This window comes from Polyodon spathula, chromosome 3, assembly GCF_017654505.1.
Source record: "Polyodon spathula isolate WHYD16114869_AA chromosome 3, ASM1765450v1, whole genome shotgun sequence".
Classification (NCBI taxonomy): Eukaryota; Metazoa; Chordata; class Actinopteri; order Acipenseriformes; family Polyodontidae; genus Polyodon; species Polyodon spathula.
Window position 1 is genome coordinate 88,117,230 of NC_054536.1, and position 18,985 is coordinate 88,136,214.

Consider the following 18,985-nt stretch of genomic DNA (forward strand, 5'->3'; position numbering starts at 1 on the left):
AGATACAACAGGCTGGTGCTGGCATCACAGGAATTAAAAATGAGAGCAGGGTCTGCATTTGATCCAAAAAAAACATAGCTGGTTTTGGCATATGGAATTACAATAAGAAATAAGAGTATTAATGTACATTTGGATAATGGGACAATGTATCCTTCCACATTGTAGGATGGAAATATCACATGAGAGTACAATGTATAATGTCAAACAAGTTTACTAAAGGTGAACTTAGGTTTAAAATGATTGGAGAGATAAAGCATGTGCAGCAATGTATGGTAAACAATTATACACGCTAACCTTGTAGAAGAGATTGGTTAAAGGTTGGTAACACTTGAATGTTACCAATAAATTATATTGATAATTCGTAAGATAACAAAAATGGACTGCAGTCACGTATGTTCTAAGCCTATACAGATAAAAACCTGTCATGGAGGTGACACAGATAGAGACGACTCTAATACCTCCAGATTCATCGTGGACCGCGGGTGAATCAGTTGACGGCTCTTTCTGGGATCGAAGTCATCTTATCAATTGCCTATCTCTGTTAATACTAGTATTGTATCTAAACAATAATGGTCAATGTACAATGTACAGTAATGTGGAACTCATGAATGGTAAACATTGTTAAAATTTGAAACACGCTCTGGTCTCATCCTTATAGCATACAAAGTAGTACATTATATGTTTACCTTAATTCATAAACCTTACAACATAAGCACTCTAAAATGAACACTCTACAAAATATAGTCGTTTTTACAGCATTTTTGCCATTATGTTACCGATTTGTTTTTCTTAATGGCCTTTCTTATCACATGCATTGGTTGGATCTAGTCCAGCTCATGGATAAAGATATAACACTGGCAAATTCTTTGGACATTTTACTATATATTTCTCCAGGACATTTAATGATCATATTTGGATATGTTGTAAATAAAACATTACCCTTTTAAATGACTCATACACATTTGTTGCACTGCGTACACTGGGCTGCTGCGACAGCTTCTCAATCGGTGCCTTACCTTTTCGACAGGCATTTACAGTAAGAGATGGTGTTTTTAGAGGCGCATATTGTACAACCAAGTCAGCGACTTGCTATTTAAAAAAAACAAAGCAGCACACTTTTGCTTATATACTGTGTGTGTGTGTGTGTGTGTCTATATATATATATATATATATATATATATATATATATATATATATATATATTATATATATATATATATAGTCGCAAAAAAAGTATTTGGGTAGTTACAAAAAATTTGAAAAACCACAAAGAAAGTGATTTTTATAATTTCTAATTGTTCTATTGAAAGACATAAATGAAAGTACAGATTGAGCTTTTTGGATTAAGAAAAGCAACAGATTCCCCATCCAGATAAAATCTTGAAAATCTGTGGTCAACAGTGATTGATTATTGACAAACTGTCTGTTGACCCCGCATATGAGAAATCTCATGCAGAATGTGGTCGAGGGATACACTAGGTAATTGATAGCCAATTAACCCCTCGGCCACAATATAAAAACAAGCAGCTTTGGCTGAACAGGTCTAATGTATTTAGAGGCAGAACAAGAGTTGTGAGATAAAAAGAAAAGCTAAAATCAAAGCAACAATGCTACCCGTGCTGGTTTTACACCAGCACGATACTTGTTTGTTCCGTGTCTGTTTTTTAAGTGTTTTGTTTTTGTTTAAATATTTTATTTATTACTAAAACTTGCACGTCAGCACTTCCATACCCCAGTACTGTGTTTGTCTCCTCCCTGGTCTGACATTGCCCGCAAGCCATCCCTTTCACAGGAAGTACTGCAACTAGCTCCAGGTGTAGAAGACCAAGAAAGATTTCTGCAAAATCTGGAAAAAATCATTCGAGCAGACCACCAAAATCCTTGGATTACTGCAAAAGATTTGACAGAAGAATTGAGAGATGATGGGCTAGAAATTCACAAGCGAACAATTCAAGGATACCGTAACTAGATGAATGTCCATGGGCGAAAACCAAGATGCAAACTTTTGTTAAAAACAATACACAAAAGAAAGCGATTGGAGTTTTCCATTGAATACTTGAAGAAGCCTGATGATTTATTCAATCAAATTTTATGATCAGATGAACCCAAAATATCACTTTTTTCACCCAGAAAGAAACAGGAGAAAGAGGAGAAGAATTTAAAGAAAAGTTCACCATGCCGAGTGTTAAATATGTTGGAGGTTGTGTGATGGTATGGGCTTGTTTTTCTTCCTCAGGCACTGGCAACTTTTGTATTGTAGAAGGATCAATCAATGCTTTAAAATATCAAGACATTTTGCACTTTCATTTGTTACCCAGTGTAGAAGGCTTGCTGGACAGAAGTTTGTACTCAAGCAACATAATGACCCTAAGCATTCTAGAAGTCTACAAAAGGAATTTCTGGAAAAAAGGAAGATTACAGTTATGGATTGTCCAATCCAATCGAGATGTTGTGGATTGACTTGAAGGTTGCTGTTACAAAAAGGAAGCCTAAGTCGATTGCAAAACTAAAAGCTGTATGTGTTGAGGAATGGGCAAAAATATCTCCGGAAAGATACCATGTAATGGTTTCAAAATACAAAAAGAGACTGCAAGCTGTAAAGGAAGAAAAGGGTGGGCACACACAATACTAATGTAAGGGTGCCCAAATACTTTTGTCAAAGTATGAAATTAGTTAATTTTTCATTGGATGCATGTTATATAATCATTTGTTGTTTTATTATAAAGCTTATATCTATCAAAAGAACAATTAGAAATTATAGAAATCACTTTCTTTGTGGTTTTTGTCATTTCTTAACTGCCAAAATACTTTTGTCTGCGACTGTATATACATACACACTACCTTTAAATGTCCATGGCCCTGTTTAAAAAGTTATTTAAATAGTGGTTACAAATCTGTTTTTGATCCATACATAACGTTTGCTATTCATGAAACCATTCCAGTCTCGTTAAAAAAGCCAACAGCATTCTAGGGAAGTTTCATGTATATAAAACTTGTTTTTAAAGTAATAAAGTGCCATTTCAGAAACCTAAATTAAGCGATTTTCCATTTTTATATAACTTGGCATAGCTAAATTAATAACAGTTCTAGTGCTGCTCAACACTTGCACAGTTACAAATTCCCAGTTAAGCTCATTTGATAATGGAGGAATATCTGAGCTACAGACAATTGTTGGTAGACAAAAGCTGTAGTTCTGTTGGCCAAAGACTACAATCTAAAAGCAACCAAACCAGGGCCCAGATATCAAGACCTGTGGGAAATTCACTATGATGTCAATGTTGTCTCTTTTTGGAAGAGAAACTGCTGAAGTTGCAGTCTGTAATGCGTAGTTGTGTGAGAATTTATAACCAGAGCTGAGAGACATTGTCAAAATGTATAAAAGTTCAATTTGTCCTCAAGGCAACAGTTTGGCCAACCTTGGTCTAAGCTGTTTTTAGTTGAGTTTTCTTCTTATCTGAATTGTTACTACTGTATTCTTTTAACTGTAAATCCAAGGGATATATTCAGAGATGCCAAGTTTCCAGTTGTGGAGAATTTTAAAAACTAAAGCAGCTCTGACAGAATTTCCGGAAAAAAAAAAATCTGGAAAATATGATATTTACACCCAGCATGCAAATGTTTAATTTGTTACCTATTACAGTGATCTAATTCATACAACATATTCAGGAAACAGGTTTTCTGAATAAAAGCTGTTAGAAATGTTCAGTTAGAATGCTGTATATCAAAAAATCACTGAGTGACTTTACTCTTTTCCTGTTACAGGTTTCTGTGTGGATTGATCTTTAGAATGTAATTTTGGCCCATTTTGTGCTGAAGCTTTAAAGATGCCATTATTACACTGGAGAAATATACTTTTATCATTTGAAGCACCAAAGAGAGACTAAAACTGCGTAATCTCCCACCATGGGAGATAGAACAGTGCTGACTATTCCAAATTCCACATGGATCACCACAACCCTAATAGCTGGGGTAGCAGTCATGCATCCATTTAGACACTTGTGTTTACCATTGGACCACCAGGGTTGGTTTCAATCACTAGTGGTCATGATTTATACCAAATCTAACTTCTTTGGAGCCCCAAAGAAAGTAATGCGGTGGAGGTAAAATTTAGTGGAAGAGCTTCACTCCATTTAAATATTTTCTTTATGTGTGTATATTAGGGGAGGGATGACAGCACATTTGCCTGAACAAAACATGTCTGTTAAATTCAAAAGACAACAAGGAAAATATGAGAAGTTATATCCTTTTTTTTTGTTTGTTTGTTTAGAACTGGCGATTCTGTTTGAAGTCAAAGGAAAAATGATTTCTAACCAAATGTCAACCCCTGCAAATTCCACAGAACAACTTTTGCGTGGTGTGAGTGCTACAGTGAGATTACTTACAGCCTTGGTAGCAAACATCTCATGGTAAATGCTAAGCATCAACAGGAACTGCAACATAACATAGGCTTGCAGTGCTACTGGTATCGATGGGTTGTGTGGGACCTCCTTTCCAGTGATCTGGAAATAAATTAAAGGATTTTACTTGCAATCATTCAGAAGACTAGGAAGTCTTTTATCAATCACAGTTTGTCCAGTATTTTCATTACATTTATTGGAGATGTGAAAATACCATTTTCCTATCTTAATGTGCTGTACGTGAATGGAGTCAAACATCTAATCTTAAAACATACAGTCCAAGGTTTTCTTTTTTTTTTAATGCATTTGTCCTACCCTATAGTAAGATCATGTTATGATTTAGTTCTGCTAATCCAGTTATTTTGCCTTCCAAAAAAATAACTAAACTGAATTGACAGATTAGTACAAATCAGATATAATCATGTTTGTTGACCTATAAATATATAAAAAGTGGAGATAATAAGGAAAAAGATTTGACAGACTTCCGAGACAGTCAGGGTCCACTGACTGTGCTGAAAAATCAACAGCATATTTAAATATTACAGTTCCTAATTCATACAAGAAATTATGTTTTCCCATATTTGGTGTGTGAATATACTTTGGTCTCACAGTGAGTATTAGTGCTCTTTAAAATTATTTTCCGTGATTTTAAATACATCATTTGTGATGTTGCGCATGCAAATGTGGTGCTATAGAAGCTCAAACAGACTGAGTGCGAAAGAAGCATAAATTATTTGACTGATATTGTCACTTGGTAATCCAATGTGTAAACCCACTGCAAAAAGGTACCAGTAAATGACATATTCATTTTTTCTAACCTCAGGCAATTCTTCAGGCAGCCCCAGTCTTGGTTTGCCTGGTCCCCAACCAGGGCCTTTGAAAATAACAGACAGCTTGTTTGTGATGCCAGGGGTATCCCAGAGAGTGTTCCAAATGTGGACGTAGTGCTGAAACTAAAAACAAGCAAGAACAACTTACCCATTTAAGTTACCCATTCCCCAGCTACTCCTCATAGTTTCGAAACACTTCATTTCTAATGAACAGATGAACCAATCAAAACACTAAACTCACCAACTTCTGGCTAGATCTATCCCCCTGCTGACCAAGGATATGTGCATAAAAATATCAAAACAGTCGTCATTAATAATAATAAAAACATTGAAAAAAAACTAACTGCTTGGTAACCTTTAAAAGCATTCCATTGTCAAATCATATCTTCAGTCTATACCTGTACCCAAAGGACTTCAAATGTGTTGATTGGATGAGTTAGGCCATAAATAACTTTCTCACTCTCCGGTGCAAATGTGCCTACAAAATCAATTTATAGAAAGATACAGTGAATAAAAAGCAACATATCACATAAATAACTCAATAATAGTGGCATACCAAGAACAAATCCAACACAATAAATGCATATTATGTTTAGGATTTGCAAATTAGTTTTATATTTCTATACCATGACAGTACATAAGCAGAAAGAATACTTACCAAAAATCCTATCCCATATAATTAGAGTCCCTGCATAATTTTTGTCAATACAGTAGGAGTTTCTACCTGCAAGTTAAATGACATGACAGTTGGCATAACTACTAAAACTACTGCACTACAAGACCAATACAGTCAGTAGGTACAATAGTTCACTAGTACCATTTTCACACTATATATAATAACAATAATAATAATCTTTATTTTTATATAGCGCTTTTAACAGTGGACAACCATCACAAAGCGCTTTACAAGATACGAGACTAGGGTGTGTGAACTATGCATCAGCTGCAGAGTCACTTACAACAACGTCTCAACCGAAAGACAGAGCACAAGGAGGATAATTGGCTTGCTCAGGGTCACACAATGAGTCAGTGGCAGAGCTGGGATTTGAACTGGGTATCTCCTGGTTACAAGCCCGTTTGTTTAATCCATCCATCCATTATCTATAACCACTTTTCCTATAGAGGGTTGCAGTGAGACAGAGCCTAACCCGGCAGACATAGGGTGCAAGGCGATACATACACCCTGGATGGAACGCCATTCCATCGCAGGGCAAGTAAGGGGCAATTTAGAGTGTCCAACTCACCCAGCATGTCTTTGGACTGTGGGAGAAAACAGGAGTACCCGGAGAAAATGCACACGAACACGGGGAGAACATGCAAACTCCACACAGACAGACTCCTGAGGCCAAAATCGAACCTAGGACCCTGGCACTGTGAGGCAGCAGTGGTAACCACCACGTAATAATAATAATAATAATAATAATAATAATAATAACAATAATAATAGCTACCTTGACTGTTCTTAGTAATATTTCTTCACCATTGTCAACTCATTTAAAACTCGGTGATCTTTTACACTGGCGGTATAATAGGCATGTACTCATTTCAATATACTCACCATGATGAACTCTATGGTGACTTGGAGTGTTCATCACCAGTTCCAAAGGGCCAAGGTTACTAACAAGCTGCAGAGAAAAATGTTTAGTGAAAGAAAGAAAGAAAGAAAGAAAGAAAGAAAGAAAGAAAGAAAGAAAGAAAGAAAGAAAGAAAGAAAGAAAGAAAGAAAGAAAGTGGATTTGGTGGCTGTATCTGTCTTCTGATTTCCATGCAGGGAAAGCCAGATCTCCAGGAGTTCCGAAGGGTTGTATGGTATAACCCTTTGAAATCCACAGCGAATCCTGATTTATACCTGTTCAAGTGTTTTCTTGTCTGATGAGGCAGTTCTCAACTCCAATAAGCATGGACAATTTGAGGTAGACAAATTTCCAAAACAGAGAAAGAACAATATTTATAGATTGGAAGTAAAATAATCTGGAGAAGCAGGGAAGTGCCATGATCCTAAAGAACTCAGCATGGGGGAAATGGCAGCTAATTCTGTCACAAAAGCAGAAACTGTAACTGGCTGCAGCCTTATTATGAGCCCTCTCAGTTACAATGCTTCACTAAAATCATGGTCTAGACTTCAGCTTAAAATGCGTTCAATCTTAGTATAGTTCTTCCATTCAGAAAGATGTTGATGTCCTAAAAAAAAAACACAAAAAACTCATGCCTCAATGCATTAGGCAGAAATCTCACCCAATCATGAATACAACTTTTTTTTTTGTAATAGAAAAGGCCAATAAATAACATTTCCAAGTTGATGCTGTGAAATACATGTTCTTGTACAATCACCACTTCCCTCTTTCAGTATGGTACCAGGACAATACCATTTTAATTGCTTGTGTGTTCATTTTGGTTGTGAGTGCATTTTGCTTGTGAGTAATTAGTTCTGAAATACTCAAGTTCCCCTGAAAATATAATTGCTGAAATATGTTCAATATATATAAATGTGATGTGTTGCTAATTGAATACTAATTAAGTGTGTTTCTTTTATCCATAAGCTTTTATTTCTCCCAGCTTTTTCTCTATTTGTACCTTTACAATGTTACAACACAGCTGGATCTCTGAATGTCTTGTGTATTATGCCTTCCCCTATTGTTCAAACAGGGGCTACAATTGAAATAAAGATTTAAGTTTTTAAATAGCAGTATACAGAGGAGTTTCTGTTTTGAAATACTGGGGCGATATGAAAAAGTTTGACCTGACTCAAGTTTTGATTTTAAAGGAAACTTTCCATGCAAGAGTTCAGTCACAGCCAAGTTTTTATCATGAAACCTGACAAGCATTACCATATTTTTAACTTAGATTTACTAGGTTGATTTTATGCCAACTACACATTTAACATCAAATAAGATCTGAGTTCATTTCAAATTATTATGATGTATTTCACGAATAGCATCAAAAAGGCGAGGCGACAGGAGATTAATTTCATATATATATATATATATATATATATATATATATATATATATATATATATATATATATATATATATATATATATATATATATATAATATACTATAACAGTCTATATATTATATATATATATTATATATATATATATATATATATATACAAATGTTATAGATATATATATATATATATAAAATATATATATATATAGTATATATAAGATATATATATATATATATATATATAATTGTGCTTCTGTGTGCAATTTTTTTATAAAGTCTCATTATTTTTTTATTAAATGCAGGTTTTGAGTCAACGCCTGCAACCATAAAAGCGTTTCACTGCATAAGCACAGCTGAGGGAGTCGGCTTTCTAAGAAGTCCCAGACACAGTCAGAACAGAAGAACACATTCCCTTGGGTTCACTATACTGATTGTTTCAATTTGCAGTACAGCTCCCTAGATAAAAAACAGTGACTGTGCTTTTAACAGGAAGCCAAGGTTATATTGATATTCCCCATGCTTCACAATACTTGTCAGGAGTTGAATATTTTTTTGAAGGTGGTACCAGTAAAGTAATTCCTATAAAAAATGTAGAGCATTCTAATTCTAATTCTAATTTAATTCACAGAAGAATTGTGTATTTGGTGGATAACTGGTGGTGAAATCTGATATAAAGGTTGTAGTTTCTTGACTTAGCAGCAATCTGCTATTTCCAGCTATTATACAATACTAGATATACATTTTTTTAATTATTAATAAAAGTTTAAAAAGATATTGAATTATAAAAAAAAGACACAAAAAACTGTACAGCTCAAGATAGCCTGCTCAAATCCAGAGAAACAGCTTGCACCATTTCAAAAGTCATTACAGTCATGACAAAAACATGACTGGCAACTTGAATGAGCAAACACATATTATTGTACTGTATTATTATTCTTGTTGTAGTACATTTTGTATTTTTGTAAACTATCCTGTCTATCTTGTTATTACAGCATTGTTAAAGATGTATTACTGTGTTTAGTCTGGTAAAATCAATAAATAATGGAACACACCTCTGTCATTTTTTAATTTACTTTTTCCTGAGTTTTTCTAAAAAAAAATGTTAAAAAAAATGGATATAGATCAAAATAATACCTCAGTGTGAATCCAGAATTGGTAGAGCAGGTTGAACTGTAAATGAACAGCAAACACAGACGGAGGCACCAACAATGCCATTGGTAGGTAGAACAGCTTGAAAATATTAAAATAATAATTAGTCATGTACTAGATGCTTTTATCCAAAGCGACTTACAGAGACTAGGGCGTGAACTGTGCATCACAACTGCTGCTGCTGCTGCAGAGTCACTTACAATAGGACCTTGGTTTTAAATCTTATCTAAAGGACGGAGCACAAGGGGAGCACAAGGAGGTTAAGTGATTTGCTCAGGGTCACACAAAGTGAGTCAATGGTTGAGCTAGGAGGAAATGGGGACGTCCTGGTATCAAGCCCTTTTCTTTAACCACTGGACAACCAAGCCTCATTATAAATGACTGCAATATGTAGCTGTGCAGAAACCATACGCTATTTAAGTGAGCATGTTGCAATACTTTAGTAAAGCCTAATTGCCTGGGAAATTAATGTCATACATACTTTAAAGATAGTTAACATAAATCATACCACATTGTTTCTTTTGTCTGCCTGACATAAATGTGACTGAGGATACTGCAGGAAGCAGAAAAAGGATAATGGGATAACTAAAACTGTCAGCTGGATTTAATTTTTTTTCCTGTTCTCTCAGAAACTTAAAGTGGAGCTAAAACAGATCCATCTTAATATATTCTGACCCAACTATAGCCAAAGTGACTATACCTATGTTTGCAGGTACACATGTACACAATATTCATCACCAAACACTTACCCATGATGTATACTGCTGTGTTAAAGACTGCCTCAGGGCAGTGGTTAAATTATAATCTTCTGCACTGTGATGCACCTGGTGAGCGGCCCACATTATATTCACTTCTGTTGAACATAGGAAGAATGCAGACAAGTCAAAATTAAAATGGGGAATGAGCTCCAATTGAGCATGATGTATTGTATAAAGACTGCCTCACTAGCTCACCATTTAACACAGTAACAGAAACATTTTTGAGAAGAGTATACTTGAATAGAGCCACATGTTTCTAACACACTGACACGGTAAATGTGTAATTTGCTACGCTTCTGCTCTGGTTTTTTAAGTGTCTGTCTGGCAGGGTGGGTGGTTGGGAGGGTTGGGCATACCAGTGGATCTGTTTGTTTGAGTTGCTGAAGAAAGACAGGTATCCAGTAAAGGGGTACTGGGGAGTACAAAACAAAAAAGGGAAGAGGTATGGAGACGGTTTATTGGACTATCATGTGATATAACTGTCAAAATAAATAATTTACAGAAAGGATGAAGCTTGGAAAGTTAGTAATAAATGACTGATGAGCATCAGATTTTTCACACAAAAACAGTGTGTATGTTTTTTTCTTGTTGAACAAACAGACTTTCTTTGCGAATACAAATGTTATTTCACCAAGAATTGTTTCACCATATAAGTTTTATCACCATTAACTTTGGTAAAGTTCTGATGTCCTGTTTTGTCTTTTTTTAAATTTCAAATGCTTGTCACATCACATGAAACCATTAGATCACAAATGTGCAGATAAATCAGCACTGCCTTATATTTTCATCTCCTTTGTGATATGTGTAGCATTAATCTTTTCTTCACATTCACAGGATTTTTCTTCACATTCACAGGCCTCCCAGATCTTGGCTTCTTCTGCACAATCCTATTATTTTCCCAGTTCCGGACCACACATTTCACTGCATTCTGGCAAAGTAAATATATTTTCTGTGCTGTGAAGGGAACTACATATACCTTCCTACCTTCAACTTGACTACAACTGTGTAGAAATCCCAGCAGCCTATCTATGAAGAAACCAGCCTATCTGACAATTGGCTAAGTGGACAGCTAATTAATGTCAAGGTGTGAAGATATTACCTGCCAGAATTCGTGAGGGATCAGGCCACTGTTCTCTACCTCTGTCTGCTGTACCATTAAAAGTAAAACTGTAGGATGACTATGATGAGTATATATGAGGTTAGAAAATAACTCCTTAAAATTAGATTGTTGTAGACGTCCATCCTCTATTTATATGTGTAGTTTTAAATGAAGCATTTATTATAGCAAACATGCATTTTCATTTAAAAAAACAAAACAAAACATGTGTTTGGTACCATACTAGGTCGAAGGAATCTCTCAGTTTACATTCTTGTATGTTGTCTGTTACACATGCTCCTCATAGACCAGTAAGACCAATTGTTAGAACAAGCTCTGGAAGGTAAATACTTCATTGCTGTCTTTTGTAAAAACAGGAATTTGACAATGATTGCTCTAGAGAAGCATGTCCCACAAAAACAAACATACAGACCCAAACTTATAAAGGGGAAAAAACGACCGCAAAAAAACAAGTAATGTGCCTGTTCAGTACGGCTGCACTCAGCGTCAAAATAATGACCTATTTTATAAGACTAATTAGGTGAAGCAGGCGATTCCGCAATCAAACAATTTAAATACCCCTCACGGCAATTAGCAGTGGAGAATTACACACCTCTCACAATAAATAGTGGGTTTCGGTCAATCCTGCATATGTAGGCTACACATTCCAAAAGAAAATGAATGGCACGCAAAGACCTCAGCCTGGTACTAGCTATGGGGATGAGGATGTTCAGATGCGAAAACTGAAATTTACCAATATGGAACTGGCGATTTTGGCACAAGCAATACATCACCAGGTCAAATGAGTAAAATATGGAATGTGTGGTGACTACTTAATAAACAAATGTACCACTTTAGAGTTTGTCATAGGTTGCTTATACATTACGACACATCTTCCATTTTCTGTGCTTCGCATAAAAGTTACTTCTTATTTCATATAGAATAATTCCAGGCGTACAAACTTTTCAAACATCAGAAGCAATACATTTTATTTACTTACATCCACGGCAGTCAAACTAGTGGAAAATCCTTCCATCGTAAAGCAATATGTTCAACAATAATAACTATATACAGCTTCATACGAACAGTCTTCAGTTTAACTACGACTTATATCTTCTTAAATTCTTATGCAGTTACAACTCTCCTATTTATGTAGGTCTATTACTGACTCTATGTATGATTTTAAAGCAATATTTATGGTCTACAATATAGCTACATTATTCAGATGTGCCTACAACCAGCTGTACTGTATTTGCTCTAGCTACAAACTAACTGCGTCATCTGTCCCTCTGTCCTTTTTTTTAAACTCGAATTTAACAATACTGCCTGAACCAGTAATGTTAAATACCAGAATGCCATATTACAAAAATAAATTATATAGGCATGTGACAAAGTGCCCGCCCCTGTGTATATTATCAGTTATATGTTGCGTGTGGTGTGTTAAATGTTGGTGTATAGTCATTGGTACACGGGATATAAACGGGTCTGTGTAACACACGTTTAAAATGTATGTTTGTAATTTGGTACGAGGATTGCACAGCACTTCACATGCAAGTAAAAAGTAATATACATTTTAAACACTCGTGTTACACAGACCCGTGTACCAATGACTATACACCAACATTTAACACACCACACGCAACATATAACAGATAATATACACAGGGGCGGGCACTTTGTCACAAGGCATTACTAAATACCAGAATGTCATATTACAAACATACATTTTGCAGGCATTACTAAAATAACAGTGGAGGATGAACCCTCAAACATATATATGACTTTTTCTTTGGTGCACCAAGGAATATCATTTCTTAATCTCCCCCACCATTCTTATAATAATGCTTACACTAGAAGTAAAGAACCTTGCTTTGCCACTGTGGGGAGACATTTTTAGGTGCTTCTAAGAACCTTTTTTTTTTTTTTACAAGGATTCCATATTCTCTACTTGCAGACTTTCTTTTTTTGTCATGTAAGCTATGAAACATGTATTGGAAATCGGAGTTTGCAAAACAATATGGTATTATAAACCACAATTTACAAACAGACTTGATCAGAAGGTTTAAAAACTTAGCTCTTTGCAAAATGTTGTTAAATGTTTCTTTGTCCTTGAAAACAATGTCTCCTTCTTGCTGGAGACAACTCTCCCACATCACCTTGCCTTTTATATAGCCTACTGTCTGACTATGGCAAATTAACGCCTGCTTTTCAGAGTTCTTAAAATAATCACGTAAATATGAGGCCTGCAATTTCTGGCAGCTTTAATAAATTAGACATTAAATTTAATAGACCTAATTTGCAAAATCCCCTCCCAATTTTAGCGGTTTCATTCAGAAGTGCCCCAGAATTGCATATGCATATACAGAATTGCATATGCATCAAGGGCTAAAGCGAACAGAGACATTGCCCCTGCAAATCATGTATTAATTGCGTGTTTATGCCATTGCGTGCATTTTTATAAATCCCATCCAAGAATTGAGAACCCCAGCATCTGTTTTACGGTCGTAAAACATGCACAATCTTTTTTATAAATCAGAGCCTTAGTTTATGGAGTAACCATTAACACAAGCTATCTGTAAGAAGAGAAAGTGTGTTTTTTGTACAGTAAATGTGGACAGCTTTGGGGCATTTCCCTATAAAGTCACAGAGGCCTGCGTAGTCATGGGGATATAATATTTTTACAACGTGATATTACTCAAAACACTATGGTGTTTGCAGCATTGCTTTGAGTAGAAAATGTGAAAAAAGAAAACATATTATAGCAAACCTTGCTGTACTTGTGTGCCTGACTTACTGTACAGGAGTAGCCACAGTTATTACATAACAGATATGTGTAAGCTACTTCCTTTTTTCTTTTACTAGAAGTATATATTTTACAAAGAAACTCAAAAGGTGCAGGTTAAAGACCTGTCTCCTTAGTTGTTTTATAAATATTTACTTCCTATCACAAACTGTGTGTAACACAACCCTTCAGTCAATGCACTACAGCTGTAAAAACACAGTGACTGTGCTTCACTTCTGCACATGTCAATTTTACTACTAAAAGATGTCAAGCTTGAGATATGATGTTTATTCTTTCTATCAAGACCAAGAGCCTAATTTCAGTCATGCTTAAAGTACATTTTAGAAAACTGAAGTGTTCACCATTAACATGTGCCAAACAGTTTCTCCTGAGAATCAACAACAATCTAGTTTTTTTTTTCTTAAAGGAAGCTGCTGAATCTATTTTTAATATGCCATATTATTAGTACTTTATGATGCATATTTCATCCACAAGAATTTTTTTTTTTTTTTTTTTTTTTTTTTTTTATGAAAATGACAAAACGTCAAATGTAAAATACATTTAATAAAACACAGAAAACACAGAACACCATGTGGGTTTTCAGCTATAATATGTATACTTTTGTGGAAGCTGCAATGATTAGTGATCCAAAATAATACAAAAATACATTGGTATATTGTTTCATATTAACTGAACTTTATTTAACACAAATTGAACTTTTCTATAACCTATTGCAAACACGCAGGACAAATATGTTAGCCCCTTACCCACAGTGTCATTAAAATCCTTAGGCACTTTAAAAAGCCTTTGTAAGTGCTCTAGAAATAGACTAAAAAAGAAAAGGAATCTGTAGTTTGAGAGGGGGAAAAAATAATTAATTTAGGGTAAGAAACCGATTTCTGGATCATCAAGAATTGTATAAATCATTACAAATACACCATTCTTGTCTTTTTTTCTTACTTATACCAACTTTTACTTGCACAAGTGTATGAGAAGGATAAAACAAAGGACTCTGGGAGTCGCAATCTTTCTCTCAAGTAGGCAGGTGGTGGATCACAATACAGAGAGTAACAAAGGCTGGTTGAGTTTTAGAAGAGGTATGTGAGAGGCAGAAATGATAACTGAGTGCAATTATTTCATGCTGACACTGCTTCAAATAACAAAACACCAGTTTTATCTTATCACAGTGGTATTCTTTTTGTTCTGTTATACTTTTTAAAATCCACTCCTTTTGAAAAAAGGAGTGCAAACTACCATAGATAAAATAAACACCTTGAAGTGAGTAAGACTTTGATGCTTTCCACTTGTCAGAAACAAATGAAAGAATTGTAAGTACCGGTAATATTAAAACACCCTAGCAGATAATCCCTCTATTGTTTGATTTTATAGTTCCGTATTCATTTATGTCGGCTGATTTTACAGATGATGGATGTTCCGTGTCATTGGTAGGAAGTATATGCACTGCTAAGCTTCATCGCAAACCATGTCCTCATCCTCTTACTCCACAGGACACCACATAGTTTGGCAGCTGATAGTCAGATGGAAAGCTCTTTAAAGATGAGAATGAATACCACTGAAACCTTTTCCCACAAAGTTAAAAAAGGCTATCATGGCAGACTGCGCTGCATCATTTTGAGTTATTTTGGACGACAGACAATTTTGACACATTGACAGACACAATTTTTTAGGAGTTGATTCTGGATATAACATGTCTAGACAAACTAGAGTCCTGGGCGACTTACAGGTATTACAGAATATCATAATACAAAGTATCACCTTACAAAATATCACAATGCAGAAAATCACATTATAGAATATCACAATATAGTTAAGAGCAGTTATAAAGTACAATAAAATCAGTAGAAAATAAGACTAAATTCAAACTTGTAAAGAAGACAGAAATAATTACATTTAAGAGCGAGTTCGATAAAGAGCAGTTAACTTATAATAAAATTATTTGCTTATACGAGTAAAGTCCATTGAGAGCACATAGTAAGTACGATAAGTGGAAAAGAACAATTATCCCCAACACCTAAGTACTGCTATTTGTTATTTTACAAGATGTCAGTGTGTTGGATAACTGGTGCAAACAAGTAGTATGTCAAACTAATTTGTTCAATAAAATAATATTTCGTTAAGTATTTTACTCTGAACTAGGAGAAAATAAGTATCGAAAATGAGTGATCCTCTACAGAGGCCATGTCTATATATATCTATATCTATATATATATATATATTATATTAATATATTCTACTATATATATATAAATTTATAAAGTCATTGCCAATTATTTTATTTTCTCCCAATTTGAAAATGGCCAATTATTATTTAGGCTCGGCTCACCGCTACCACCCCTGCGCTGACTCGGGAGCGGCGAAGACGAACACGTGTGCCGTCCTCCGAAAACGTGTGCCGTCAGCCGCCCGCTTCTTTACACACTACGGATTCACCATGTAGCCACCCAGGAGCTACAGCGTCGGAGGACAACACAGCTCCCAGGCAGCAAAACAGGCAAGCCCACAGGCGCCCGGCCAGACTACAGGGTTTCGCTGTGTGTGGTAAGCTGAGGACCCCCTGGTGATGCTCAGCCAATTAAGCGCTGCCTCCTGGAAACTCCCATCCATGGTCAGCTGTGGAACAGTCCAGACTTGAACCAGTGATCTCCAGGCTATAGGGCACATCCTGCACTCATGCAGAGTGCCTTTACTGGATGCGCCACTTGGGAGCCCCGAACTATAATTTTTAATGATAATCTAAGGGGAATTTCAACTGTGATCAAATAGTTTATGTACAGTATGGTGTAATATTGTAACAGAATGGTGGCGGGACAGAGCTGAGCAGAGAAAGCTGCAGCAGGGGGGCTGGCCCTTGGACTATTTTTGTGGGTGGGGGAGGGGGGGGGGGGGTGTCTGCCTGGCTTCAATCCGCTAGGACTGTATTTTGATGGTTAATCAGTCTGTCTTCGGTTCCAGTACAGAGGATTAATAAACAGCAAACAGCTCTATATCCAAGGATAATCATTCACTAGAAATTGATAAACTGAAAACTTGCCAATTTAATAATTAGCTATAAAGTTTCAGATTCTGACTTCTTCAGGTAGTATGGTATAAATAACTGTTGTTTAAGTTTGAATACTTATAAGTGAATGGATAAAGAGGAGGTGCCAGGTATGCTTAATTATTGTGATAGTTTGCAGTTCAGCTATACACAACAAGCAAACCACAGATTTAATGTAAAGTATTTGCACTGGTCTGTTTGTAAAATACATAAATAAAATGCAATTACTTTACACTGAGTTAATGCTGCCAGATGTATTTCTTCCTTGCCTGACAGGTCAAAATCCTGAAAAGCTGTGAAAGCTAAATCAGATGAGATTAAGTAGCACTGAATTGGAAATGAACCATTAAATAAATCAGATTTTCTGAGACCAAGGAGGGAGATTTATTTTTCACCTTCTCCCGTGCAGCAGACACAAGGTTAATCAGCCTGACAAGGCTTCAGTCACAGAAGGCTGGAATGTGCATAGGGTGTCCAACAGCTCCACAGTGGATGGCAGTGTTGACTACATGCAGTGATGGCTACATGCTCATGCACAACTGATAAATTACTATGTCAACTTCCATTTTATAAGACTTGTCTAAGACAATACTGACAATTCAACAGCCCTTAACATTTACTTATGAAAGTCTGTTGATATACACAGTGAGCTATATACAAGTAGAAATTAATAACAGGTTTTGCCAAGTTATCAACTATTTTGTATGTGTATTATAAATAGCCCGTAGGTCAAGTACTGTTAAATATACTGCTGATATACCGATGCTTTGTCAAAGTGTCCTATTATCCCTGAATTTACACTAGTCACATTCAGATGGTGCTTCCTAGGAATATTTTGAATCTACTCAAGGAATATTGCCACCTGCCTTATTGAAAATGTAAATCTGTGGGATGTCATGAAAAAACAAGACATGTGGCAAAGCTCTTGTGGTACTTGAAAAACACTGTACCGCCATATCACACAGAGACAACTCAATCCATGATTTCTGGAAGTTGTGCTCGTGCATATATAGAGTAGGGAGTGATTGACAGACGGGACAGTGAAGAGGAGAGCTCCGTCCTGCTCTGCTCTGGCCCGGAGGCTGACGTATCATGCAGGGTGCAAGGTTACTGGAGAGCTGGCTAAGAGAGAGAGAGAGCTCCAAGACGGAATGGGTGGAGCCGTGTCGACCCAGAACTATGCTGGCTGGTTTCCATGGCGACGCACGTCTTGAGTTGGAAGTAACCTGGGAGAGAGAGAGATGGAGAGCCCTCTCCAGCGCCCCCGAACTACGCATAAAGGCTGACACATGTTGTGTAAAAACGTTTGGTATTTCTGACATTATATACAGCCAAAATATATTGAGCCAACCTAAACATCAGACCTACCAAAGTACACTGGACAAACCATTTTCTATCTTCACAATACTTCATGCTGTCTCCACCATTGCCAGAATGATCTTGCTAAGAATTAAATGCAGACTTTCTCAGCACCACATTTAATAAAATCACTTTTTTAAAAAGATTAAAGAAAAAACTAATTTAAAACAAAAATCTATGTTCAAAGCATAGTGAGATTAACTGAAACTCTTGTTTTATTAGGACATGTGACAAAGGAAAAAAATACCTCTTGGTTGTTTTTGTTAGGAGTACCATTAATCTTGATGGCCCAACAAAATATTTACCAGATCTAATGGTGAGTATTACAGCTTCTATCTTGGTTATATCCCACATTAAAAAATGCTGAAAGAAAAAAGAAATAAGTGCTATTTAGATTACAGAAAGAAATTGGTAAATAATATAGGAACTTAAAATTATACAAAGAAAATATCAAGTTGTATTTAGATCCCACCTAAAATAATGTGCCAAGTTTATCGCCCCACTACAAAAAACTGTTATTGCACTTGAGAAAGTACAGAGGCACCCTGTATAAAATACTTTAGTACTTTTATATGTATGTCACTTGAAGTTGCTTTCCAC

General features: G+C 35.8%; 1 protein-coding gene across 2 annotated transcripts in view; it reads right to left on the reverse strand.

Moving 5' to 3' along the window:
• The window catches only part of LOC121313585 (alkylglycerol monooxygenase-like), a 76,530-nt gene that overhangs the window by 24,772 nt on the left and 32,773 nt on the right, over positions 1-18,985 (reverse strand). For both annotated transcript variants that reach the window (XM_041246275.1, XM_041246276.1), the window contains exons 4-10: positions 10,082-10,185; positions 9,318-9,413; positions 6,786-6,852; positions 5,886-5,951; positions 5,626-5,705; positions 5,216-5,350; positions 4,383-4,499 (exon numbers count right to left, since the gene is read on the reverse strand). In XM_041246275.1, coding sequence (XP_041102209.1) covers positions 4,383-4,499; positions 5,216-5,350; positions 5,626-5,705; positions 5,886-5,951; positions 6,786-6,852; positions 9,318-9,413; positions 10,082-10,185 — 665 coding nt within the window. The remainder of the gene's footprint in view (positions 1-4,382; positions 4,500-5,215; positions 5,351-5,625; positions 5,706-5,885; positions 5,952-6,785; positions 6,853-9,317; positions 9,414-10,081; positions 10,186-18,985) is intronic.